The 27,517-nt window shown below is 43.0% G+C and overlaps 1 protein-coding gene across 1 annotated transcript; it reads left to right on the top strand.

Annotated features, from left to right (window-relative positions):
• Positions 1 to 801: 801 nt before the first annotated feature.
• LOC307223791 (uncharacterized protein) lies at positions 802 to 26,346 on the top strand. Its single transcript, XM_079990094.1, has 19 exons — positions 802 to 1,190; positions 2,537 to 2,638; positions 3,732 to 3,873; positions 4,741 to 4,828; positions 4,922 to 5,141; positions 5,292 to 5,552; positions 6,002 to 6,137; positions 7,560 to 7,698; positions 9,647 to 9,662; positions 14,164 to 14,260; positions 16,940 to 17,019; positions 19,549 to 19,650; positions 20,280 to 20,421; positions 21,688 to 21,775; positions 21,883 to 22,105; positions 22,901 to 23,161; positions 23,538 to 23,673; positions 24,675 to 24,813; positions 26,211 to 26,346. The coding sequence occupies exons 1-19, from the start codon at positions 1,173 to 1,175 to the stop codon at positions 26,233 to 26,235; spliced, it is 2,415 nt and encodes an 804-aa protein (XP_079846220.1). The 5' UTR covers positions 802 to 1,172; the 3' UTR covers positions 26,236 to 26,346.
• Positions 26,347 to 27,517: the final 1,171 nt, after the last annotated feature.

Below are 27,517 nucleotides of genomic sequence, written 5' to 3'. Positions count from 1 at the left end.
CTCTTGCTGCACCTTGTCAAAAAATGTTTGCCTCCTGTGCATTCATTTCTATATGGATGGTTATAGACTGCTTTGAAAATGGATTAGACAAATTTATGGAAGATTTAAACTCAGTGGCTACTTGTCAGAATGGCTACATGCTAAATTCAGGATCAGAGGAAGCAGGCTTCTGAACTCCCATCACTGGGGAACAACCAAGGCAGAGGTCTATTGCCCTAATGCGTTGCTGCTGGGATTCACATAAGCATCTGGGATGCTTTGGGGAAGAGGATGTCAGGCTAGGCATGTATTTGGTGTGATCTGCTATTCTTATGCGAGCCGAGTTCATGCATTCACACAAGCCAGGAAGCTAATTTGCACCCCACTGCTGCAATGGTCATGGGGCTGAGGCTAATTTCCACCCTGATTCCCTACTCCCCAAGTTTTCAATGTGGATCTAGAAAAGAGATCCCAGTCTGTATTTGTTCTTGTTCCCATCCCATGCAACGTCAAAGAAGAGGACACTTTCACACAAAGGCTTGTGGATATGTAGAGACAGCTTGTACTTCTTTTCAGTGTAGTGTGTGAACAAAACCATCATCAAATTTTATTCACCACAAAATAGCGTCATATTGCAGATACTATCTTTAAACATCGTTTATTTTTATAACTCCTTTAGCACCTATCCTTTGAACACAGGATGAAACAGATAATATATGAAGCATGCAAACACAGAGGGATCTTTCCCAATAAAATAATAAAATCGTGCAAGGGGTTAAAATAACACTTGTCTGGCAAAACAAAGACCAGGAGTGCAAACCTGCGCAAATATTCGTCCCCGCCTTCTGCCTGTTACCTCTCACTATTGGCGCGCATCTTCTCATATACGCTTCCTTATTCGGGGAAGTTTGAGGCATTTTAGGAAACGCGCTGGGTCTGCGTCTACTGGCTAAGCAATAGACTACATCCCCCAGAGTCCCTGGCGGTAGGTCTACGGCAGACAGAGAGGTCAGTTTAAGGGACGTGGCCCCATTCCGCTACGCTTTTGTTCTAAAGGAATCTCAAGGTTCCCACGAGAAACACGCACCCAAGTAGAGATCGGGGTTAGTCGTTGTTTCCGCTTCCAAACTCGGAATCGGAGGAGCTGTGCAAAAGAGGCGAGCGGATTTCTGTGCGCAAAGGAACGCAAAAGCATGGACACTCTTGGGAAAGTAAGAAGACAGCAGTTTCTCTTTCATATCGAAAGGCTGCAAGCCCATCCAAGCCCTATTTACCTGGGAGTAAGCTCCTCTGAATTCAATAGGTCTTACTTCTGAGTAGACACGGTTCGGATTGTGCGCTGAAGGATTACCCTTTCATAAAGTTGCAATCCCGCCCTTGCACACCTCCTCAGGAGTAAGTGTCATTAAACTCAGTAGGTCTTACTTCCGAGTAAGCATGCTTCCACTTGCATTTCATGGTTCCTGGTCACGTTAGGGTTTGAAGCTTTGATTGCTCCAAGGTTCTGGCTGTGGAAGCGGATGAGGAGGGGAAAGTAGCTGCGTGCAGAATTGTATGATCACAATTGCGTGATCAAAAAATAACTGCATTTAAACCGCAACCTTTACGTGTCTTACGAAGTTGCATGTGCAAGGATTTAGGCTTCAGTCCTGGACTTCTTAGCAGACAGGTATAAGAAACTTCCCCAGCCCAAAAATGGTGCCCTCCAGATATTGTTGTTTTATTTTAGCCTAAAAATGGGGTATAACAGTTAATTTAAACAAAAAACAAAAAAAAGATAGTGGGTTTTGAGATGTTTTGAACTACAGCTCTCTGTATTGTAGTCCAAATGATCTACAGAACACTGGGATAGAATCATAGAATTGTAAGGGACCACGAGGGTCATCAAGTCCAAACCCCTTCAATATTTTGCCCAACATGGGGCTCAATCCCACAACCCTGAGATTAAGAGTCTCATGCTCTACCAACTGCACTATCCCTGCCAGTCAATGCAGTACAGGGCAGCCAACATGGTGCCCTCCAGATATTGTTGGACTACATCTCCTATCAACCTTAACCATTGCCCCTGTTGGCTGGGACTGGTGAGAATTGGAGTACGGCAAAAAATGGAGAGCATCGTCCCCTGGTGTAGCAGATGATAGTGAGCAAGATGGAGCAAGAGTCTGTCTCAGTACAGTACTCGTGGTTGTATTTCTTGTGGCGAAGAAATACATCTCTCCCCCCCAATTTTCTCTCAATGAGAAAATTCAAGAAAGAGTATTGTGACTCCTAGATGTTGCTAAACTACAACTCCCAGCTTCTGTTCTAGGCCTATATTGAGATACCAGGTTACACCCTGGAGATGGACACTATACTTTTACATTCCCCACTGAAGTAGAAGATGAACCCACCACAGCAGCTTCTCTCTGATTTTCCTTTCACAAAGTCCCATCTGCTGCACCAAACAAGATTCCATTTAGGCTACAACCTGTAACTATACACTTTCATCCAATCCTGTCTCCTTTTTGCCCTGCCCTGGGATTGGATTGAGCATCTCATTGATCCCTTGTTTTTACAGACTATAAAATGCAAGGCTGCTGTCGCCTGGGCAGTAGGGAAGCCGCTTTCTATTGAAGAGGTGGAAGTTGCCCCTCCAAAAGCTCACGAAGTCCGTGTTAAGGTAGATGAATTGTTTGTAGTCCCTTTCCATGCTCCTCTGCTATGAGGATAATTTTTCCTATCAATGTACAACTTGTGTCTGTTGTTGCTCTCTTTCTCCAGCTGTTTCTGAAATGGCCGTACAGATTTTATTACGCTTGTGAGTCAGCAGTGGTAGTGATGGGTAAGCTAAGAGAAGTTTAAGACTGGTATGGAGTTTTCATTCCAGTTTAATTTGATGCTGCTACTGATCATAAATGTGTTTATTTGTTTGATTTGCAAAACACTTCCAATAAGACATCACCAAGTGATTTAACAATAAAGTCATATATCACTGCTTTGATTGCATCGGTTTCAAGCAGTATATAAGTAGGAATAAGAATAAATATAGAAGAACGTCACTTAGAATTCTTGTTGGAAAAGGAAGGTCTACAATAGTCACTGAAAATGCAATAGAGTTGGTGTTTTTCTGATTTATAGGGGGAAGGAGTTCCAAAAGGAAGGTGCCACCATCCTAAAGGCCCGATTCCTGCATTGTATGGAACTGACCTCCTGATGCGATGTTATCACAGGTCCTCTCCTACAGAGCACAGTGACCACAGTGGCACAGTTTGTGTCTTACATGATAACTTTGAAATGATTGCAAATTTCATAGAATCATAGAATTGTGTGGTTGGAAGATATTCCTAGGGTCACCCATTCCAACACCCTGCAATGCAGGAATCTCATTACAGTTGGCCATCCAATCTCTGCTTAAAAACCTCCAAGGAAGGAGAGCCCACAACCTCCTGAGGGAGTCCATCTCACTGCTGTTAGAAAGTCCTTCTTGATGTTCAGTAGGAATTTGATCTGTATTAAGTTGGTGCCTTTCACTTCCATTACACTATCTAACTTCAACCTTAATATTATGCTGTAAATCACTGCAAATGGAAACCCAAGAAGTCTTTGGAGTAGAGCATCCTTCACCATCCTGATGCTCACCACGTGTTTTGGTTTACAACTTCTGTTGGCCCCAGACGCCACACGTTGAAGGGTGTCAAAAGCTGGGCTGGAGTAAACAGAATATAGAATAGAGCACAGGGAAAGTCAAAGAAATGCACTTTCTTCTCTTACAGGTAATAGCCACAGGGATATGTGGAACTGATGACCATGTTCTGACAGGCTCTTTCCCTAAAGTCAGTTATCCTGTCATTCCTGGGCACGAAGGAGCTGGAATTGTAGAGAGCATAGGTGAAGGAGTGACTTGTGTGAAGCCAGGTACATAAAAGGATTTTAGATGTATTATCAATATCTTTCTAAAGCACCACAGCATCATTTAACAATGCACAGTTGTGGTAAAATCTATGCTTGCCCAAGTAACTCTTACTGTATTTGAGATTATCCCTGGTGAACCAGCACTAATCTTTGAATGTTTCCACTACGCAAGTGCTTCCTCTCTGGACTGTAGGCTCTTTTTTAAATTAACTTTTTCTGAACCATAACATTAAGTAAAGGATGTGTGTCAATATGCAGGCAGTACTAATTTAAAAGGACTGACTTAACGCGCTAGTCCCTATTGCAGCCTCTACCAACCTAATGCCCTTCTCCCGATGTTTTGGACTACAACTGCCATTGGCCCAAGCCAGCATGGAATGGAAACCACTTCCCATGGAAACCACTTCCCTCTCTTGAGCAAGGCATGTGCCTACTGCCCAGGCAGCTAATAGGAGGGTGTGAGTGTGCTTTGCTCCAGCAGCTCCCATGATTTCTGGCCACTGGCTGTGCTGGCTGGGGCTGATGGCATTTGGAGTCCAAGAATGTCTGGAGGGCCATAGGTTCCCCACTCCCGATGTAGAACTACCTGCTGCAGCCTGAAGTCGTATGCGCTGGAAGAAGTTTTGCCACTTTATTCCAAGGAGTGAATAATAGGCTCCTTGTTTACTTTGCTGAAGTGGACAGCAGGCTGGAGCATTTGCTAATGAGTGGCTATTCAGTCTTTGTTGTAGCAAAAAGAGCCTTGTGATGCTGTGGTCACAGTATTTTGATACATAGCTTGCTCCCTTCACTGAGTACTGGTTATGGATGCAGACTCCCTTTGTTAGGTTGTTTCTATCTACTATATTTTTATGCCTCTTTTATTTCTAGGAGACAAAGTTATCCCTCTTTGTCTGCCTCAGTGCGGAGAATGCGACTCATGCCTGAAACCTAACACCAACTGTTGCCTAAAAACCCAGTGAGTTGTTCTGGAAATTTCTCCTGTATTTCTATATTGGCAATATGCAGCACAGCTTTTTGTTATTGACAAATCCCGATGTCTTTGAAACAGCCTTCTTGAGCCACAGAATCTAATGCCAGACAAAACCAGCCGATTCACCTGCCAGGGGAAGTTAGTTCACCACTTCCTTTGGATCAGCACTTTCTCAGAATATACAGTCATGCCTGACTCAACCATTGTTAAAATTGATGATGGTGCCCCTCTGGATAAAGTCTGTCTCTTCGGCTGTGGATTTTCCACCGGCTATGGGGCTGCCCTCAATACAGCCCAGGTGAGGAATCCTGTGCTCCGTTTGTGTTCCTTGGTAGACTCTTTTGGTCTGTGTAATAGACATGAGCTTCTTCCGCTGGAAATATGGCCTACATTACCCTATTCCACAACTGGAATTTATCCTGGTCCTCTTTTCTCCATGGCTCTATAGGTCACGCCAGGTTCCTCCTGTGCTGTCTTCGGTTTGGGAGGAGTTGGTCTTTCTGTAGTCATGGGATGCAAAGCAGCTGGAGCTTCGCAGATCATTGCGATCGACATTAACAAAGACAAATTTGTAACAGCGAAAGAACTGGGAGCCACAGAATACCTTAACCCTCTGGATTACAAGAAGCCAATTCAGGAAGTGCTGGTTGAAATGACAGGTCACGGTGTTGACTATGCATTTGAGGTTGTTGGGTGTTTGGATACGTTGGTATGTATTGTTTTTGGTCAAAAGATTTCTGGCTCCAACCTGCAATTTGATAACCATAGTTTGCCAGTTTGGAAGAAATTTCAAAGTGTGATTGGTGCCTAACAAACCAGGAAAAAGGGAATTGTAGCACACAAAGGGAAAAGGGAGGTGGCAAGTCAATTCACAAGCCCAAGAGTTCATAAAGGCTTGTGCATGTAGCACAAAACCATGGTTTTATGTTTCATCTGAAGCAGTCCATATTGTTCCCAGGATCCCTGGCATTCCTAGAAGTTGATTGACTTGTATTGATGATTTGTAAGATGAAAGAGATGGTTCATAAACACCCATGACGAAGCCACAACAACCCCTACTTCATTATTCTCCATTAACTATTTTGCAGTGCATCATAAAATGTTCCTGTTCCTTTGCATGACAGCAACCTGTTCAATTTCCCCTCCTACTTCCATTAGACAGCTGCTCTAGCGTCCTGTCACATGGGCTGCGGAGTCTGCGTGATGGTTGGTGTGCCTCCTTTAGGCTCTAGGCTCTCCTTCGATCCTATGCTGCTTTTTACAGGACGCACCTTGAAAGGGAGCTTCATTGGAGGTATGGTGATGCACCATGAATGAGCAAGCATGTTGATGTATGGACATTTCCCAGTTCCTGTGTTTAGTACTGTGAAACCCTGAATAGGTCATGAAGTTGTTTAATAACTTTGAAGAAATGTCTATGTGCCACTACTAAGACAGTCCTTTCCCAGGTGACTGATCAGTGTGCTTCCACCCAGGGATAGATTGGCAAGAAGGGCCTCCCTAGAAGATCTTTAAAGCGTGAAAGAAGGGGACATTGTAGGGTGGTAGAGCTCACCTGACCTCCAGCTGGTCACATCACTGCTGCTTACTGGGAGGTTCAGTAGGAGGAATCAGGTCAGCATGATGCATATACACCAGCGGAGCCAATCCAGCATTCCCGCTGGTGCATTTGCACCATATTGGCCTTATCTTCTCACTCCACCCCCCAGTAAGCAGTGACACAACCAGATGGAGTTCAGGTAAATACTGCTGCCCCACTTCTTTGCAGAGACACACAGAGAACGACACCTGATGGTGATCTCAGGGCATGGATTCGTACTTATTAGTATTAGTATTTTATTTGTACCCTGCCCATCTGACAGGGTTGTCCCAGACACTCTGGGCGGCTTCCAACATGTACTGTATAAAAGCAGAATAAAACATTAAACATTAAAAAAAATTCTGTATACAGGTATTCCTTTAGATACTGCAGTCACAAGCCGTGTAGGGTGTTAAAAATTAAACTCTGTACTTAGAATTGCCCCTGGAAAGGGGCTGAAATGTTGAATTGGTGTAATAAAGAATGCATGTGCATATGTGAATCTCTCTACCTACTACCTTCTCAGGCAGGGAAGGGAGGCTGTTTAACCCTTTCCTTCTCAGCCATCATTCCACTCGGCCTACACACCCCTTGCCATTCCCAGCCTGTCCCATCCTAGCCCTGTCCAGATAAGCTGCAGCAATTTTGGTGTTTTGAGGGTAGCTCCGTCTCGCTATACCAGCTACAGCTGTATATCTGTAAGAATTCCTGGACTAGAAGTGGGAGCTGCAGTATGGGTTGCTGCCAGAACCAAATTTTGTTTTAAAGACTGGTTGTTGCTGCCCTTTATTTTCTTGAAAGAATAAGCAGTAGCAACCCACGTGTTTTCTGACTGTCCTCTTCCCCTATCTCAGGCTTTATAAGACCTTGAGAATATCACAAGCCTTGTATTGCTGAGTCATTTTTATGGCGTGAAAAAAATTCTAGGTGATAAACATTGTGTGGGTTGTGGTGCTTGGCATGATAACATAAGATGAGCCCAATGGCCGTCTCGTCCAACATTCTGTTCTCACAGTGGCCAGCTGGATGCCTGTCGGAAACCATTTGAATGCAAGAGTACTCTTCCTTCCTGTGATTTCCAGCGACTGGTATTCAGAAGTATTGCTGCTTCCAACTGCTGTTTTGTTGCTTCTCCAGGATGGAAGATGAAAGATTCTATCCCTCAGCTGGTATCCAGTTACATGGAGGGGAAATTTAAGCCAGATATTTTAATAACCCACACCTTGCCATTCAGCAAGATCAGCGAAGGATTCGATTTGCTTCATGCAGGGAAGAGGTGAGATTTGTGACTTATTGGTACTTGCAGAACTTCTTTTCTTTCTGTTGCAGAATTTTCTTTAAAGCCACTGACATTCTGAGGAACTGGCCTTCTGGAGATTTGTCTGAGAAGAAGGGATTGGCACCAATCACTACTTGGGAATTAAGAGTATTTTGATATTTATAGGACAATGTGGCTAAGTCACACCTGGGCATTGGAAGACCCACTTCAATAAAACCCTGATCTCAACCCTCCCAGGTAGACCAGAAACCCTTTGGCTTATACCACTAGAGCTATAGAGCTGGAAGGGGTCTGGGAGATGCTCTATTGAGTTAGGTGCATTTTTATAAATCTCTTCCCTCAAGGGAGGCATACAAGGTTTGTCCTGCTCTAGCGATTGCAACAACTCTGTGAGCACTCTAAATTCTCAGTTTTTTCTTGTCAAATATGCCTCACCCCCTCTGACCACAGATCTGCAGCAGCAAAGTAATGCTGGCATTACCCCACTGTCAATCGCCTTGGCAGTGGGCAGAGGAATGGTATCTGTCTGTCACCTTTGGGGGGTGAAGTCAAATTGTTGAAAGGTTACAGCACCTGCTGTGGCTGTAGAGACATGTTTAGTTGCAGCAGGGGTAGATGAAGGCATCCAGTTGTGCTGTTGCAGATGCACTGTGGTGTTTCTTCTCTCTCTGCTCCTCCCAGAGCTCATTCCTCCTCTGGAAACTGCTGTGGATACACAACCTGACTGCCTTGTCTACAGGCACTGCAGTCATCTGCAAGGGATTCCCACATGGTGGGGTAGATGTTACCAGCCTTCATGTCATGTCTACAGACATCTATGTAATGCAGAGTTGGTCCGCCAATGGGCCTAGTGCCTGAAGCCCATAGCTCCTTGGGGATCCAGCCACCTTCCATTCTGTGGACATGGTCAAGCCAGCGTAGACGTCGCTGAGACAGGAGTGCAAACATGCTGGGAATGTGGGCTTGGGAGAGCACACCTTTGTTTGAAACTCTGTCCTGCCATGTGGTACCCAAAATCCGGGAATGCTGGTGGCGCTGTGGTCTAAACCACTGAGCCTCTTGGGCTTGCCAATCTGAAGGTCAGCGGTTCAAATCTGCGCTACGGGGTGAGCTCCCGTTGCTCTGTCCCAACTGCTGCCAACCTAGCAGTTTGAAAGCATGCCAGTCCAAGTAGATAAATGGGTACCGCTGCAGAGGGAAGGTAAACGGCGTTTCCATGTGCTCTGGTTCCCGTCATGGTATTCTTTTGCGCCAGAAGCAGTTTAGTCATGCCACATGACCCAGAAAGCTGTCTGTGGACAAACGCTGGCTCCCTCGGCCTGAAAGTGAGATGAGCGCCACAACCCCATAGTTGCCTTTGACTGGACTTAACCATCCAGTGGTTTTTTTCTTTACCTTTTTACCCCAGATCTTCCTGTGCATGTGTAAGGCATTGCGAGGTTGTTGCTGATGGTTGTAAGTTATGGCTCACATAAAGCAGCGTGCTTGACACACAAGCCTGGTAGACCTTCATCTTGGTATCCCAATTAATCCCTCCCCACCATACTTGGTGCAAAGGGGATTTGGATTGCTCTTTACCACATACACATATAAAAATATATCTATGTGGTGTATGAAAACTCAGTAAGCTTATCTTAGGGTAACTGCAGCTATCTAAGGTGCCAGTTCTCCGTCGCATGTGGCCACATAACGAGATGTGATTTGCCACCTCGCCGAAATGTTGTTGGATATTGGATACTGTACTACTAGAAGCAGACTGCAAGAATGGCAGTCATGTTTCTCTCCCTCTCCTCAGCTCCAAGTTGCCAGCAACATCTAAACATTTAAACAAAAAAAAATTTAAACAAAAAATTTATGATCACACGAGGGTCCAAAAATAAACTCTGCTTCACTGATTTTTCAGCAAAAGGATTTGCAAAGTTAACTCTACTTTTTCCTCTTTCAGCATTCGTATTGTCTTGGTGTTTTGAGTTGCTGGCTTGCTGAAGCTTCCCAAATGCCTTCAGTCTGGAACGTCTCAGAAAGAATTCTCTCTCTTCCAAATGTGGTTGCTTTTTAAACACAAACAAAACCAAATACACTATAAAAATTGCTGGCAAATGACATGAAGTGTCTTTCATACATTTTATTAAGGGAGTGGAAATTATACAAACAAACATAGCATGATTCACAACAGTGAGCTGGTTTCACTTCCCTCTGGATGCTTAGAGATCCCAAATCATGCTCTCAAATCTAAACCATACACAGAAAACAAAACATACAATTTATGAGCACCCGGAGCTGATTTAAATTAGCCAACAGAAAGCCGTTATCTAGGGATGGAAAGATCAGTCTAGATCTGTTTCTTATGGGTTTGTTCATAACTCTCCTATCCTGTTCCTGCATCATCCTGCAACTTTAAAACAACAACACAAATTCAGCTCATCCTAGGTATGATTTTAGTTATCTTAAATAAACAGGCAAGACCACAAGTAAACCAGCAAGGCTTCCAGGAGGTACCCTGGAAATTATTTGTTTAATTCTCCTGCCACAGGACAGTACGCCCAGGTCAGAACCCAAAACCTGAACAGAGAAATATCCCAAGTCTGTTATACAATTCTTACAATTAGTAAATAATTAGTAAACATTAGCAAATGCGTCAAAGTCATTAAGAACAGGTGTGTGATCAGTTTTATCTAAATTAATATTAATATACTTTATTGCTGCTCATATTCCTTATCTTATTGATACATTAGCCCCTGCCGGGTCTCTACTGTGTAAAGAGCACAATATTTTATGACTAAATCAACAACTCTTTGCCCACCACAGGACCAGTGCATGATATACTGCCAAGTTCAGCCAACAATCTCAATTATAAGTAGTACAAGTGTAAACAGCATCCTGTGCAGGAGGTTTTCACAGTTCATTCTGATTCAGTACTATTTAGCTCAGTTGGTTAGATTAGAACATGGTGCTGATAATGTACCATTAGTTCGATCCCTGTATGAGACAACTGCATATTCCTACATTGCAGGGGTTTGGGCTAGATTATTTTCCATATGTTAAACTGATCTAAGGATTTTTGGGGGACCTTGAGGGGAGCAAAGACAGTGAGAAGCACAAGGAGAATCAGGCAAAAGACAAGCATTCCTTTCACATACACTCATAGACTCCTTTTGCAGTATAAAACCCTGATTGTTTCCAAACCCGGTAGAACAGGTTTTCTCATGGCAGAAGTTCAGCCTTCAACATGTGGAGATCTGCAAGAGTGGTAACTGATGGAAGGTGGTGAGACCAGGGAGCGTACCGCTGCTGCCCTTCCTCATAAGAAGGTAATGGAAAGGTGGTGGAAACATCTGACAAAGGCTTTTGTTTGATCTGATCTGAAAGAAATCCACCCACTTCCTTGTTTCTCCCACTTCAAGCATTGCTTGAGGACAGCTGATCAAGGAATATATAGTTCTTGTTTTGTGTGGGAATGTGGTCATTTGTCCATAAGAGCATGGGCAAAAGATTATTATTGCAAGGATGATTTCATAGTAGAAAGCATCCTTGGAGTATGAGCAGCGCGTGGACAGCTCATGCCATCCAATGATTGGTCCACGTAGTATAACATGATCAACTGCGTGGTCTGGTGTGAGAACATGAGACTAATGTATTGTATTGTCTTTTATCTGCTGACGGAGGCAAAGCTCTCTCCTTGAATTTGTATCTTTTCGTGGACACACAATAAAGGCTGTGCTCCAGCAGCTTCTAGAAGAGAGCTGCGGCCAGACTTCTTCAACCCATCTTGGCGTGAGACTGATTATTTACAGATGGTGAGCGGGTTCTCGTCAGTTTTGGTCACTAAAGGTAAAGGGACCCCTGACCATTAGGTCCAGTCGCAGACAACTCTGGGGTTGTGGCACTCATCTCACTTTATTGGCCGAGAGAGCCGGCGTACAGCTTCCAGGTCATGTGGCCAGCATGACTAAGCCGCTTCTGGTGAACCAAAGCAGTGCACGGAAACGCCGTTTACCTTCCCGCCGGAGCGGTACCTATTTATCTATTTTCACTTTGACGTGCTTTCGAACTGCTAGGTTGGCAGGAGCAGGGACCGAGCAACAGGAGCTCACCCCCTTGCGGGGATTCGAACCACCAACCTTCTGATCGGCAAGCCCTAGGCTCTGTGGTTTAACCCACAGCGCCACTTGGAATTCTTGAGTGGAAGAGCAAGAAAGATCTATGAGTGATAAACTTCAGAGGAAATAGTGCAGAATAAACAATGAAAAATGTTAATTCATATTTGGAAGCCCAAAGGCGGTTTGAAAGCCGAATTGGAATTGTTTTTCAAAACGGACTTGATAATTCGCTTCATTTGAATGTTATGTTGATTTGTCTTTTGCTAGCGATAAATGAAAGCTCTGCAGAAAATCTGTTGCCAGAATGTCCTGGAGGGGAAACTATCCTTAAGTCCAAATTAGTTCTCTTTTTCAATTTATTTATCTCAAAACTTACAAAAGGATAAAAGCAAATAACTGCTTTCCAAAACATTGGTGCAGTTTGCAGAGCTGACACAGAGTTGCAGCACAAAACAGATCAATATAAAAAGGTAAAGGTACCCCTGCCCGTAAGGGCCAGTCTTGACAGACTCTGGGGTTGTGCGCCCATCTCACTTAAGAGGCCAGGGGCCAGCGCTGTCCGGAGACACTTCCGGGTCACGTGGCCAGCGTGACATCGCTGCTCTGGCCAGAGCCAGAGCCAGAGCCAGAGCCGCACACGGAAACGCCGTTTACCTTCCCGCTGGTAAGCGGTCCCTATTTATTTACTTGCACCCGGAGGTGCTTTCGAACTGCTAGGTTGGCAGGCGCTGGGACCGAGCAGCGGGAGCGCACCCCGCCGCAGGGATTCGAACCGCCGACCTTTCGATCGGCAAGCCCTAGGCGCTGAGGCTTTAACCCACAGCGCCACCTGCGTCCCTACCAGATCAATATAAGCACATCATAAACACATTTTAGTTTTGTTAATCTACACCAAGATAAAATCTCCACATTGACATGTGAGTGACAGGAGGGTGGAGCACTCCCACAATTTTGTTTATATAAGTGGATGAATTGATACCATACACAAAGCACTCCTTGGTGGTGGCTGAGCTACTCTGAGAGTACTAGAGCCAAACTGTTTGCAAAAGGGGAGTAGAAGATTTCCAAAGCCGAGCCACTGTCATTCTCGCAGCCACTAATGACAACCATACTAATGTTTTGTTTTGACCTTGGGATTTAAGGTTGTTTCCATAGGCCACAGACCTAAAGAGGGGTCTAAGACAAGAGTTTGACCAGTGATAGCAGATTGGTTCTTGATACAAAAGCCAACTAGGCTTTTTGATCCTTACTTCAATATTGACAATGGGACTGAGTTCACCACACCTGAGAGCAGCTAGTTTAAAGATCACAGGGTAGGGCTCACGACTCTCACTGCTCTGTCAGCTCCCCATCCCTCAACATCTGCCACCTGAGGCAATCACTACACTCTGCCCTGCCATTCAGCTTAATATCCTTCCAGGACAAGGTTGTGAAGATAACATGGGAGAGAGGCAATTTACTGCCTGAGTCCCTGGAGGGTGGATGTGATAAACATATAATAGCAATTCCGGTGGTTATATGGCCAACATCTGTTCGGCCAAATGCAGTGATCTTTGCAATCTGGAAGCCCGTATTCTCCCATAGGGCAGAAACCAGATCAAGGCTTATCTTCAAGTTTTTGGCTTCCCTTGTAAAAACCACTTGAAATGTGAACTTCTACTGTTTATTAAGCTCTTCAAATAACTTGATATTTGCAGACACCTCCACTGGGTAGGAGAAGAACACACAAAAGAAAATACACTAGTTTCCTTCTGGTAAATCCCACAACAGGAACTGGGAGCTCTGGAGGCTGGAGGACACGCAGAAAACCATAAGGACTCTCTAGGTCCATTTCTCTCACACCATTTCTGGCTATGAAATAAATTGTTTAATTATTTCCTGGTGCTGTGTGTATGCGCGATCGCGCAAAAGTGAGGATTTGCCTGTTCTTCAATAACCTGTAATAGAATTTCTTTCCCAGTTTTTGACCCTAACGGCTTCTGCACTCCCTCCTTTATGCATTAGTAAAAAGTGTGTGCCTCTGGCATCTGAGTAAAAAGCATTGTGTGTGATTATGCTCTATTCTAAATAATTTGAGCAAGAGAACATGGACCAGAATGATTTTCACTTGTATGTACAAGTTTTTAGTCAGAAGGTCTGTACCTGAACTAACCTTTTTCTTTTTAGATCCACTATTGTCCTAGCTCATAATGTTGGTTTACTTTAGATGGCAACTCCAGGGGGAATTAATTTCAGCTAAATACTTGCCGGGAACGAAATGAATTTCAATCCCAGCTAGAAATGGACCCTGGCCTATCATTGATTGTACATTATGTGTGTGGTGGAGGAAATAGTTGTTTGTATCTCTACATTCTTGCTTTAGGCAAGGAGTGATAAACAAGAAGAGACGTCCTTTGTAAAGGAGCAAGCTTGTGGCAAAACTGAAAGCCAGATCTGGACACATGGCGACTACAGGAAAGGTAAGGAAGACTGTTTTTATGGTTCAGTCTAGTCTATCCGAACGCTACATTCTAGTGTTTGCATTTGCATAGCTACTACATTGCTTCGAAGAGGAAAGAACTAAGCATTGCTACATTCCCATTGCCAGAGCAGAGAAAGCTCTGAATTTTATTTGTGCAAATTCACTTCACAGATGCAAAGACCAAGCTGAAAAAAAATTATGTCCTTCCTGTAGATTCAAAACATGAGCCTGCTTGATATAAGCGAAGGAGACAAAGAACAGGATGTTGGATTTTCCCAACAATGCTAAAAGTTGACATTGCATTGTGTAGGTGTTAAATAGTAAAGCAAGACGTTCTGGGTTTTTCAAGTGAAGGTAAAAGATCTTACTTCAGTGATATAACTAAAGCAGTTGCAGTCCAGAATAAGTTGACCCAGCCATGGACCAGAGCACGCCAGGCACTCCTGTCTTCCACTGCCTCCCCGTCTGGTCAAACTCATGCTGGTAGCTTGGAGAACACTATCCAACCATCTCGTCCTCTGTCATTCCCTTCTCCTTGTGTCATCAATCTTTCCTAACATCAGGGTCTTTTCCAGGGAGTCTTCTCTTCTCATGAGCTGGCCAAAGTATTAGAGTCTCAGCTTCAGGATCTGTCCTTCCAGTGAGAACTCAGGGATGATTTCCTTAAGAATGGATAGGTTTGATCTTCTTGCAGTCCATGGGACTCTCAAGAGTTTCCTCCAGCACCATAATTCAAAAGCACCAATTCTTCGGCAATCAGCCTTCTTTATGGTCCAGCTCTCACTTCCATACATCACTACTGGGAAAACCTCATTTATGCATTAGTAAAAAGCAGGGCTGAAACTAGGCTTTCTGTCACCCAGGGCCAGTCTGGTATACACATATCCTGCCACATGTGTTTGCGTACACCCACACACAAACTCAACACATCTGTTCATAAAGGGCATAAAAAGTAGTTTGAAAGAGGCTGGAGAAGACATAGTCTTGCCAAATAGTAAAATTTTCTGTGTATGTATCTGTGCTTCATTCAACCTTAAGTAACTCTCCTCAGAGAGTAATAGATCATTTGAGGAATCCTAGGAAGCATTATGACTGTATGGTCAAAGGGAAAATGAAAAAGTAAAATTGTTTTTCAAAAGTAGAGCTTCCATGTGCAGCAATTGTCTATCTGAGGTCAGACTTTGAATTGGATTACTTTGGTTAGAAGGCTGCATTTCCATAAGATCAGCCAGAACTGTCTGGTTTCCTTTTAATTTTAATTTAATTCTTTGGTCTTTTTTATGCTTTTTTGACATGAGGTCCAGCTCCAAGGGCCTTCTGGCGGTTCCCTCACTGCGAGAAGTGAAGTTACAGGGAACCAGGTAGAGGGCCTTCTTGGTAATGGCACCCACTCTGTGGAACACCCTCCCATCAGATGCCAAAGAAATAAACAACTAACTGACTTTAAGAAGACATCTGAAGGCAACCCTGTTTAGGGAAGCTTTTAATGTTTGATGTTTTATCGTGTTTTTAATATTCTGTTGGGAACTGCCCAGAGTGGCAGGGGAAACCCAGCCAGAAGGGCGGGGTATAAATAATAAAATTATTATTATTACTATTATTATTACTACTACTACTACTACTATTAATGTATCATGTATTTTTAAAGTCTTTAAAAGTTATTACACACTGCAAGTCTCAAGTCCTTCCCCATTAATATAAGGAATTGTAAATTACATGGTTAAAGCAGAAGAGGGAGTGAGATCTGAATCTGAAGAAGCCAACACACATATTTACAACAACCTTAACACAGGTTCTCATGACTCAGAAGGAAGAGGTGTCTGCAAAAAAAGGACCTATGGATGGAGTGATGGCCAGACAACCCCTGTATGGCAGGTTCACAGGCTCTTCTCAGTGCAAATATGTAACAACAACAACAACAACAACAACAACAGATGTAAGATTAAAGTGTGGGGGATTTTGGCCATTACAAGTTTTCCCCACACTCAAAAGAACTCAAGTAGACCTCCTCAAGTCGTCCATTGGTCAGGAATGGTGAAGGCGGCTGTGAAGCTGGTAGTCTCGCCTTTCCCATGCCCTCCCACAGTGCCAGACTTACATAATATACACATCAGAAATGAGGCATAGGTCAGAACACAGAACTAGGAGCAAAGTGCAAGCAAATGTTCACTTTCCCCGCCCCTCTCTTTAAATGCTGACAGGTTCAGCTGTAAGCCTAGATGGCCCCCTCCAGAAAGTGTCACCTGGGGCAAACACACTGACTGGCTGTCCTTTGGCTATGGCCCTGGTAAAAAGTGTGTGGTCTCTAGCATCTGAGTAAACACACCTTGTGTGATTATGCTCTATTTTAAATAAATAATTTGAGCAAGAGAACATGGACCAGAATGATTTTTACTCATATGTACAAGTTCTTAGTCAGAAAGTCTGTACCTGAACTGACCTTTTTCTTTTTAGATCCAATATTGCCCTAACTCTTAATGGTAGTTAACTTTGGATGGCAACTCCAGGGGGAGTTGATAAATACTTGCCAGGAATGAAAGAACTTTGAATCCCAGCTAGAAATGGGAACTCCCCTTTCCCAGGTGGCCTATCATTGATTATAAATTTTGTGTGTACTGCGGGAAATTGCTGTTTGTGTATCTCCATGTTCTTGCTTTAGGCAAGAAGTGATAAGCAGTAAGAGAAAACCTTTGTAAAAGAGTGAGCTTGTGGCAAGACCGAAAGCCAGAATCCAGACACATGGCGACTGCAGGAAAGGTATGGAAAACTTCTTATGGCTCAGTCTATCTGAACATCTGTTTGTCTCAAAAGACAATGGAGTGCACCTCTGGGGGTGAAGTCAAATCTGCTGTGTTAGCAGCACCAAAGAGACCTCCCCAGAGCATAAGCCTGGGCAGTGTGTTTGGAGCTCCTGGGCTGTCCAGACAACAAGGCCCCCTCTTGGCCTCACTGATGAGGTCTAAAGGAAAGCAGAGCAATATGTTTGGCACCAGTTTAGCTGCAAGAGTAGCCAGAAGGATGTGTATAAGACGTCATCCAACCATCTTAGGGACTCCACTCCGTATTTCTGTAGGGTTTATGCCTTAGCCTTTTCTTCTCCTGAAGGTATCCCACAAGGCAATGGATGTTTAGGATCAGAGTTTTCCTTCTTCTAGATCAGTGTTTCCCAACCTTGTACCTCCAGCTGTTTTTGGACTACAATTCCCATCATCCCTTGCCACTGGTCTTGCTAGTCAGGGATGATGGGAGTTGTAGTTCAAAAACAGCTGGAGGCACAAGGTTGGGAAACACTGTTCTAGATAGGCTACCTTCCCAGGTTGACGAGCCCTATCTGCCCCCATCTGTATACTACATGCTAATGTTTGCATTTGCACAGATACAACATTGCTTTGAAGAGGAAAGAACTAAGCTTTGCTACATTCCCATTGCCAGAGGAGAGAAACCTTCTCTGAATTTTATTTGTGCAAATTGCAAAGCTGCAAAGACCAAGATGTAAAAAATTATTTCCTACTTATACATTCAAAACAAGAGTCTGCTTGATATAAGTGAATTAGATAAACAGCAGGACACTCGATTTTCCCAATAATACTAAAACCAATAATACCAAACAATACTGACATTGCATTAATGTGTAGGCATTAAATAATAAACCAAGAGGTTCTGGGTTTGAAGGTTACTTCAACTATTAGATTGCATTACACAAGTTATTGTTGTTGTTGAAATAATTCATTACATACATATTACATAAATTATTTTTAAAAACCTTACAAACTTATATTGATAATAAACCTGCCATTTTTTATAACAATGCATGTTATCATTAGTGTTCCCAAAAGTGTATATGGTTTGACATAGTCATGCAGACTGTCAGTTTCGAATAATTATATTGACCCGAAGTTGATATTTCATTTACTAACATCAGGAAATTGGCACTAGCTGCTTGAAAGAAGCCCTCGTGGAGGTCTTTTCTACCTTTAACTGAAGATGCAGAAAACTGAACCTGGAAGCTTTTGTATTAAAAGCTTGTCTTCTGTCACTGAAATACAAGCCCTGTCCAATAATGATCATAATATTATTTATTCTATTGCTACTGTTTTCTGAACCCCATTAACTGTTACAGCATCAAATGGCATCCTTATTGGTGTGGGTTGAGCATCACTAAAGTGCTTGTAGGCAGTAGACTTTGGGAACATGGGTGTGCTGGTCTAGTGACACTTGCAAGTCATGTGATAGGGATGGGCAACCTTTGGCTACTGAGAGCCACATTCCCTCAGGTGTAATTTGTCAGGGGTCACATACTAGCAGTGGGCAGGACCGGAGCCAAAAGTGGTCAGAACCAGCTTTTCCCCATCTCTCTTTTGGCTATTCTCCTCCTCCCTCTCCCTCTCTTCTCCTTCTTTGCGCTGTTGAAAGAGGGAGAGATTATTCTTGCCAGAGGTCTGAACTGATAGTTTACAGAGCAATTTTGAAATAAGGCCTTGGGGCCAAGGTTGCACACTCCTGCTGTAGGGTGAAAGTGGCAATCTCCATGCTGACTACAGCAACTCTAAGGTTGCAATCTTAACAGAATCATTATAAGGTACACTGTGAAATTCATCTCTGACCTGTTTTGATTGACCCCATTTCCACAGGTGATCAAATGCAAATGCATAACGTCTTGAGTTTCCTGTGACATTATTGTTCCTTACTTTCTCCTTTTTGTTTAGCTGGCCTTACGCTCTGTATATCACTCCAATTCCATTTCTTATTTCCCCTCTTCCTGTAGTTGCCAGCAGCAGTGGAATACAGATGTTTAGTTTGGATTAGCTGATCCAAACAGAGCCAGAGATTGGAGGCGGTAGGATGGAATGCAATTGTTATACTGCAGGGGTTGGGTGCATAGGGGACAGAGGTGGAGACCGAGGAAATCACTCTCCTTGTTTTCTGATGTGTTTGTTTTGTTATCATATTTTAAAACAGCACACAGAATGTAGGTGGGAGGGAAGTTGGCCAGACTGTGTCTCTCCCCCAATCTCACATTTGCACTCAGGAAAAAAGTGAATGTACCATTACTTTTAAAAGGAACAAAAAACTGTCACACAGATGCTTAAAAGAAGTGTAAAATGGCAGCAAAACCTGCTGTTTTGGCAATAATAGCACAGGATGAGGACAACTGATCTCTGCTGGGGCTTAGATTTTAAGTCCTCAGTGGCTTGGGACCTAATATCTGAGGGAAAGCCTCCTCCCATATTGTCCTGCCTTTGAAATTCATCTTTGATCTTGTTTTCATTAACTCCATTTCCACAGGTGATTAAATGCAAAGCTGCAATCATCTGGGAAGTTGGCCAAATGCCTTCTGTGGAGGAGGTGGAGGTTGCACCACCAAGAAGTCATGAAATTAGAGTGAAGGTAAAACATATTATTCCAAAAGGGAATGTGCTTTCATTCATTGTGAATTATGATTGTAGTGGCTGAGGATCTTGTGCCTAAACTCTGAAAACTTGGATAGGGGAGTCTTGAGTGGTGGGGCAACGGTTCTGGAAGACTTGTACTTAAAACTCAAAGGTGGCTCTTTCCCTGCCAGGAGAAGAAAAATTCCACAAAAGTCTCAGCCACATTTGTGCAGAGTTTCAACTACAGTTTGTTGGGGTTGTAGTTGAAACGTACACAGCAATAAGATGAAAGGAAATCCAAAACTTCTGGGCAAGTTAAAAAAATAACAAAAGTGAAAGGTTTTCTCTATTATCTTTCGTACAAAGATTATATGTATTTCTGGCTAGTCCTTTGGGTCAGATCTGAACTGGATCAAGTGGGTAATATTCTTGCTGAAACTCTTGTAAGCAACTTTCCTTGTGAGCTGGTCCTCTCTGTGAATACCTGCAGTTGTGTGAATGTGGTATCTGCACGATCATCTGTTCACGCGGAGACCCATTTTTTTGACAGAGACAAAAAAATTCAGTGCCAGTTCTTGACGAAAATGTGTGCTAGGTTGAAGCAGAGTAAGTACTGAAATAATATATATTCCATTTCCCCTACAGATAGTGGCCACTGGGATCTGTAGGACGGATTATCATGTAGTGAAAGGCATTTTTGCTAACATAGACTACCCAGTTATTGCGGGTCACGAAGGAGCTGGAATTGTTGAAAGTATTGGACCAGGAGTCACTTGTGTAAAGCCAGGTAAGGATGAGGCAGATCAGAAACTCAGAAGTGCTTGTGCATGGTCCCCACTGGGATTTGCAAGCATGACATAAATAGCTTCACTACAAATTATCTTCTAATGGGGAAACTTTGGGCCCCCAGATGTTGCTGAACCACAACATTCATCATCCCCAGCAATCAAGGCCAATAGCCAGGGATGGTGGGAGTTGTTCACATTATATACTACAAATAATCTCTTTCTCCAAGTGCCCATCAGAAATGTAAGGTATGCATGAAAATAGTGTTACTAATGTTGGTCAAATGCCATCCCCTATTCCTGCTGAGTGATAGCATGATTCCAGGAGGTTCCAGGCCCTCAGCCAGGATCTGTGTTCCTTTGGAGAATTGAGACATGGCAGAGATTGTTGTAGTTTTAAGAAATATGGTTTATTCACCTATTTACATCTTCAGTGCATGGAGGGAGTCCAAATCTTACAGCATTGTCATCGCACAGAAGTGTAGCCCTGGAGTCAAAGGCTTATCTTTCAGCCAGCCTTCAGCCAGTCTGCCCAAGATGGATCCCAGACTTTGTTCACCCACTTCTTCCCTGCACACCTTGCTAAAAACTATCTTTTCCTGTCACTTCACACCAAGTTATCCTGGCAACCTTCTGCCTGCCCAGGTTCCTCCTAGATGGGGCTTCAATGCCTTTTGTTATGTTAATGCCTCTATCCCAGGAGAGATCCTGGCTAGGAAAGGAATCTTAGCCTGATTTTTCCACTGGTCTGCAATCTTTCCTTCAATACTCCAAATAATCAAAATCCTACCATATATTAATTTCTAGGGTTTAGAGGAGCACCCCCCCCCAAAAAAAATAACAATATGGTTCCCTATTGCCACACCTCTTGCAATATTCCTTATTAATATCACTGTGTTTCTCACAAAATCAAGCAAGTACACTCTGGCAGAAATGGTTCAGTTTCCTTTGAGTGACAACCATAGCTTCATAATACACAAAGTAGCCCTGTATATGCTGACTACAAAATAATCAGGAAAAAAGAGTATAAATCAGTATAAATTGTTGTGGTGATTTGGAGATTTGAAATCAAGCTGGATTTGAGTTTGTTAGTGTCTCTGGTAACTTCTCTCTCTTACATCATGGATGTTGGCTTACATTATGGAAGTATGTTCTGCATTTCATTAATATTATTGCTACAAGTTTTTCATGGCCTTTGAATAGAACAATAAGCCTATGAACTTGAACTTAAACTTAAATTGTTCTTGTCCTTGTTGTTTTCCCACAAGGTGACAAAGTCATTCCTCTTTGTCTTACCCAGTGTGGAGAATGCAGCTGCTGTTTAAGTCCTAAAACTAACTGTTGCCTCAAGAACCAGTAAGTTTATCTGACGTCTTCTATTAAATATTTGTGTTTCTTAGTAATATTGAAAATTAGCATTTAGTCCAATTTATTATGCAAACCAGTCTGAATCTCCTCAACAGCCTCTATGAACCTATTCAAAATCTGATGCCAGATAAGACCAGCAGGTTCACCTGCAGAGGGAAACAGATCCACCACTTCCTACAAATGAGCACCTTCTCCGAATACACGGTTGTGCCTGAGGCTTCCATCACAAGAATCCACAATGATGCTCCACTGGATAAAGTCTGCCTCTTTGGTTGTGCATTTTCCACTGGCTATGGAACCGCCATCAATTATGCCCAGGTGAAAATCAATTCACATTGATTCCCTTGTGCTTCTCAAATAAGTGAAACAAGTGTGTGCTTACTCCCTGCTGGAGAATAGTGGCACCTTCAGGGATCACTTTTCCTGTAACAATTCCAAAATGCAAAAATAGCTGACACTACTTGAGCTTCCCTGCTCTCAATGGGTCCAGCCTCATAATAGTAGCTCTAAAAAGCAGCAGCAAGGGGCTGATCGTTGGGTAAGTCAGTGTGTTTCGACCTCATAGGCCACCAATAGGGAACATGTCACATCCAGGCACTGTTAGACTACATTCTGAATGGCCATGTCATCTGGGGTGATGGGTGTTGCAGTGCAACACAGGTCCTCTTTCCCTATCCAAGGCTGTTCCTTATCCCAGCCTCCCAACTGCATTCTTTTGTTTCTCTTGTTCATCCCTTATTCTCTTCAATGATTCCTGCCCAGTTGGTTATTAATTATATTAATTATATTTATATCCCTTCTTTCCTCCCAGGACCTCAAGATGGTATACATGCCCCCCCCCCCCACATTTAGCCTCACAATATTCCCATGTTGGACTAATACAGTGATTAGCCCAAGGTGACCCAGTGAGTTTCATGGCTAAGTGGGGATCTGAACTGTGATCTTCTAGGTCCTAGTTAAACACCACAACCACTACACCACAGTGTCTCTCAGTTCTGTCTCTCTATGCCTCTTATCTTCCGGTCAGCCAGTCTTCCTTCCTCCCAGGTACCCAATCCTGCTACATTACTTGTGTCCTGGGAAATCCCTAATGTAGTTTATATCAATTTGCAGGTTGAGCCTGGTTCTACCTGTGCCATATTTGGCTTGGGAGGTGTCGGACTGTCTGTTGTCATAGGCTGCAAAGTTGCTCAAGCATCCAGGATTATTGGGATTGATATCAACAAAGATAAATTTACTAAGGCCAAAGAGTTAGGAGCCACAGAATGCATCGCTCCTCAAGATTTCAAGAAGCCCCTGAATGAGCTTCTGGTAGAGATGACAGGTCTTGGCGTGGACTACGCATTTGAAGTGACAGGAGATATTGACACTGTGGTATGTTTTCTGTTTTGGTGCTAATCAATTGGGCTCACATCCCCATTTTTTGGCTCTCCCGTTCAGCCCAGGGCTCACATCCATGATCTCTCCTTATATAAGCAGTGTACCTGGTTGGAACTATGTAAAAGTTTTAGGTGGGAAATTCAGAGGACAGAGGGAGGCTTCATGGGTGGAGGAAATATGCTTCTGAATTCTACTTGCTGGAAAATGCAGGAGGAAAGAGGACTGCTATACTCTGGGCCTTTTTGTGGGCTGCCCAAAGGCATCCGGTTGGCCACTGTGAGAATAGTATGCTAGACTAGATGGGACCCTGGCTTTTATGTTCCTTTATCTTTTCCTATCCTGAGCTTGTTTTTCTTTGTGTCTCAAACAGGTCACTGCCCTTAAATCCTGCCATTTGGGCCATGGCACCTGTGTGCTGGTTGGAGAACCTCCTGCAGGGGCACAGTTCTCAGTCGAACCTATTCTGCTCCTCACAGGAAGGAAATTAACAGGATGTTTGGTTGGAGGTGCGGATTGGTGATATATGGCAGCTCCTGCACTGTATCATAGAACGGGAATTCATGCTGAAGGTCACTGAGTGTAGATCCTGCCAGTGGCGTAGCGTGGGTTGTCAGCACCCAGGGCAAGGCAAGTAATTTGCGCCCCCTAACCCGTGGATTTGCACCCCCTAACCCCCAGATGTTACGCCCAGTGAGGCCGGTCCCCCCTGCACCCCCCACGCTACGCCACTGGATCCTGCTCTGTGCAGGATCTGCAGTGCAGGATTCAGCCACAGCATCCCTAACAGATGGCCCTTCAGCCTCTACTTAAATACTTCCAGCCCAGGGAAACCCATTATCTACTGAGTCAGTCCTACGTCCTTGTTGAACAGTTCTTGTGATTAGGAAGTTTCTCCTGATGTTTATCTGAAATCTGCTTCCCTACAATTTCCCCCATTGATCCTAGTTCTGCCCAATGGAGTAACAGATAATTGTAGATTTGGAAGGGACCCCAAGGGTCCAACACCCTGTATTGCAGGAAACTCAGCTATAACATCCATCCAACCTCTGCTTAAAAACCTCCAATGAAAGTTGCCATCCTTATTGGTGGGCAGCAAAATAATGTAAGTGAAATCTAGAGGATTCAAAATGGGTGCCTAGACCCATTTATATGGTGACTTGCCAATGCAATGTCTGGAGACAGCCATCTATTGAAATCTGTGCAAGTGAGGAACCCAAATATGAGGTTGATGGACAGTGTGGGAAAGTTTCAGTGGACATAATAGGTAAGTACACTAAATTTGGGGGCAGTCTTTATTTATTTTAAAGGCATTTGCTATCCTGCCTTTCCATCCCATTGGCTTTTGATTCTACTAATCTTGCATTGTTAACATAAAAAGGAGCTATCTTCATCTTCTAAAAAAAATTTTTTAATAAAGTTCACACATCCTAACATTTTATATTCTTTGAAAATAATCATAATCAAGCTTGCTGACTAATCCAATGTTCTTTTATTTCTCCTGCCTCAGGTTGGAAGTTAAAAGATGCTGTCCCTAAACTAGTTTCTGATTACATGAACAAGAAATTTAATATGGATGCATTAATTACTCAAACATTGCCTTTTGATAAAATTACCGAAGGCTTTGAGCTTTTACTTGCAGGAAAAAGGTATGAGTTCTAATTTTTATTTTATTTTTACATTCTTACACTTCCTTTCTTCCAAGGAAAGGGTGGCAACACTTGGCTGACCTCCTGATAGCTATGGGCTGAGGCTGAAGGTCGAGGAGACTGGGAGGGCAGTGTGGTGAAAACACCCCAGCAGAGCCAATCCAGTGATCCTACTAGTGCATTTGCATCATGCCAACTTCCCAGCCATCTCATTCCTCTCCCTCTCCTTAAAACATAAGAAGCTGCCTTATACTGAGGCAGAGCAGTAGTCTTTCTAGCTCAGTACAGTGGTACCTCGGGTTAAGAACTTAATTCGTTCCGGAGGTCCATTCTTAACCTGAAACTGTTCTTAACCTGAAGCAGCACTTTAGCTAATGGGGCCTCCTGCTGCTGCCACACCGCTGGAGCATGATTTCTGTTCTCATCCTGAAGCAAAGTTCTTAACCCGAGGTAGTATTTCTGGGTTAGCGGAGTCTGTAACCTGAAGCATCTGTAACCTGAAGCGTATGTAACACGAGGTACCACTGTACTGTCTAGAGCAGGGTTTCCCAAACTTGTGTCTCTGGCTGTTTCTGGACTACATTTCCCATCATCCTTGACCACTGGTCCTGTAAGCTAGGGATGATGGGAGTTGTAGTCCCAAAACAGCTGGAGACACAAGTTTAGGAAACCCTGGTCTAGACTGATTGGGAGAAGCCCTCCAAGATTTCAAAATAGGGACCCTCCCGCCCCTACCTAGGGATAAAACCTGGAACTTTCTGCATGCAAAGTAGATGTTCTGCCACTAAGCTGAAACTGCTTCAGTAAGCGGCTGCGACTCAACTGTTAAGAGGCCCATGGACTGTTGCCCCACCACCACCATGCTGTCTGCTACTGCCTCCAATGATATTGTTGTGGTTTATTTTTATCCTCACAACAGCCCTGTGCAGTAGGTTAAGTTGGGAAATAGTGACTGGTCCAAAGGCACCCTGTGAGTGCTTTGGAAATGTCAGAATTGGACTTTTATCAAACCAATCTAAAATACTCCAGATGGCAGCATACAGAATCGCAACACATATCTTAAGAACTATAAGCAGAGCCGGCCCTATTGTTAGGCAGAGGACTTGAATTTTGGTGCAATGTGAAATGCCGTGTCCCCTAGGCTAACCTGTTTTCCTCAGGCACAATGGTATTCCTCAATCAAAATAGTATTCAGTGACCAGTCTGGTCAGCTTCTGGTCAAATTGGAGGGAGGGGATGCAATCTTGTACTTTGACTGAGGCCACAAAATCTATTGGACCAGCTTTAGATTCTCCAAGCAGAGTCATGGTTATTGCTATGATCTCTTTTGATGTCTACTAAATGTTGCTAGGGTGCTTTCTTGTACTTATATTAATGTTTCGCCTTTTCTCTTTCAGTATTCGCTGCATTTTGTTGTTTTAAACTTCCAGAAGCAACTAGTAAAAGGGGCCTCAGCTGGATAAGTACTTTTGCATCCCTCTCCAAATTCAACAGAAATGGTTGAGCGTTAAATCAGCAATGATGCAGTGGGCTAAAGATTTAGGACATAATATATAAATGAATATATTGGAAAAGCTGTGGAAAGTTGACATGAAATTTACTGCTTGATATGCTTTAAAAGAGAATTATATGAAAATGATGTATAGATGGTATCTAACACCTAACAAATTGTCTAAAATGTATAAGAAGGTTCCTCAAGTAGATGGATCTTTTTTATAGGGTGAACTTGTAAGAAAGTGAGGATATTTTGGGAAATGATATATGGCGAGATAAAAAAGATGTTTAAAGTGATCATACAAAAAAAACCTGATGCTTTTCTCTTAGGGATTATAGGGACAGAAGTTACAAAAAGATGATTAAGCTGTTTATGTATGTAACGACAGCAGCTAGGATTCGTTGTGCACAAAAATGGAAGGAAGAAGAGGTTCACACCAAAGAAGAATGGATAAGCGATGGACTATGCAGAATCAGCAAAGCAAGCAGCTAAAGAAAAGAGAATTATTGTTTTGTGAAAGAACTGAAGCTTTTTTCCAGACTATTTAAAGAAATATTATACTATGACTAATTTGCGAGCAGGATTTGAACTACAAACAATAGAAGGAATTAGAGATTATTGTATTATTGTTATAGTCTAAGAGCAAGGAGTTAAGGGGTGAAATAAAAAACACCATGGAAAATGGGATGAGAAGTCGATAATAATTATTTCTTTTGTTTTATGTATTGGAATGCATATGTAATTTTTTTGAAAATTTAATAAAATACAACTGGGGGAAAAGTCATACAACAGAAAATACATTACTGTCTATCAAGGTGATTATTTTATCTGTGTAGCTGTGTAGTTCCTAAATAAAAGCCTGATTCCTGATTTTATTTTTATTTTTTTAAGTCTCCAAGCATAAAAAAGGCTGTTGCTATGATCTCTCCTGATGTCTATTGAATGTTGCTAGGGTGCTTTCTTATATTTACATTAATGTTTTCCCATTTCGTTCTCAGTATTCACCGTGCTGTTTTAAATTTCCAGAAGCATCTAGTATCTAGCATCAGCTGAATACAGCTTGCCATCCTGCAAATCATTTGCATCCATTCCAAAATTCAACTGAGCATTTATTGAAATGGTTGAGGGTGTACAACCAACAAGAGTTGAGAAGCAAATGCAGGGAAAACATTTAACCCTTATATACATTATTGTAACTTGCAAATACAA

This window comes from Podarcis cretensis, assembly GCF_951804945.1.
Source record: "Podarcis cretensis genome assembly, chromosome: 9".
NCBI lineage: Eukaryota > Metazoa > Chordata > Lepidosauria > Squamata > Lacertidae > Podarcis > Podarcis cretensis.
This window is presented reverse-complemented; position numbering and strand designations above follow the sequence as displayed.

Excerpts from the sequence above, each read along its gene's own strand:
- LOC307223791 (XM_079990094.1), top strand. Across the intron at positions 22,106-22,900 it reads CCGCCATCAATTATGCCCAG|GTTGAGCCTGGTTCTACCTG; the intron begins GTGAAAATCAAT and ends ATCAATTTGCAG. Across the intron at positions 24,814-26,210 it reads CTTTTACTTGCAGGAAAAAG|TATTCGCTGCATTTTGTTGT; the intron begins GTATGAGTTCTA and ends TTTCTCTTTCAG.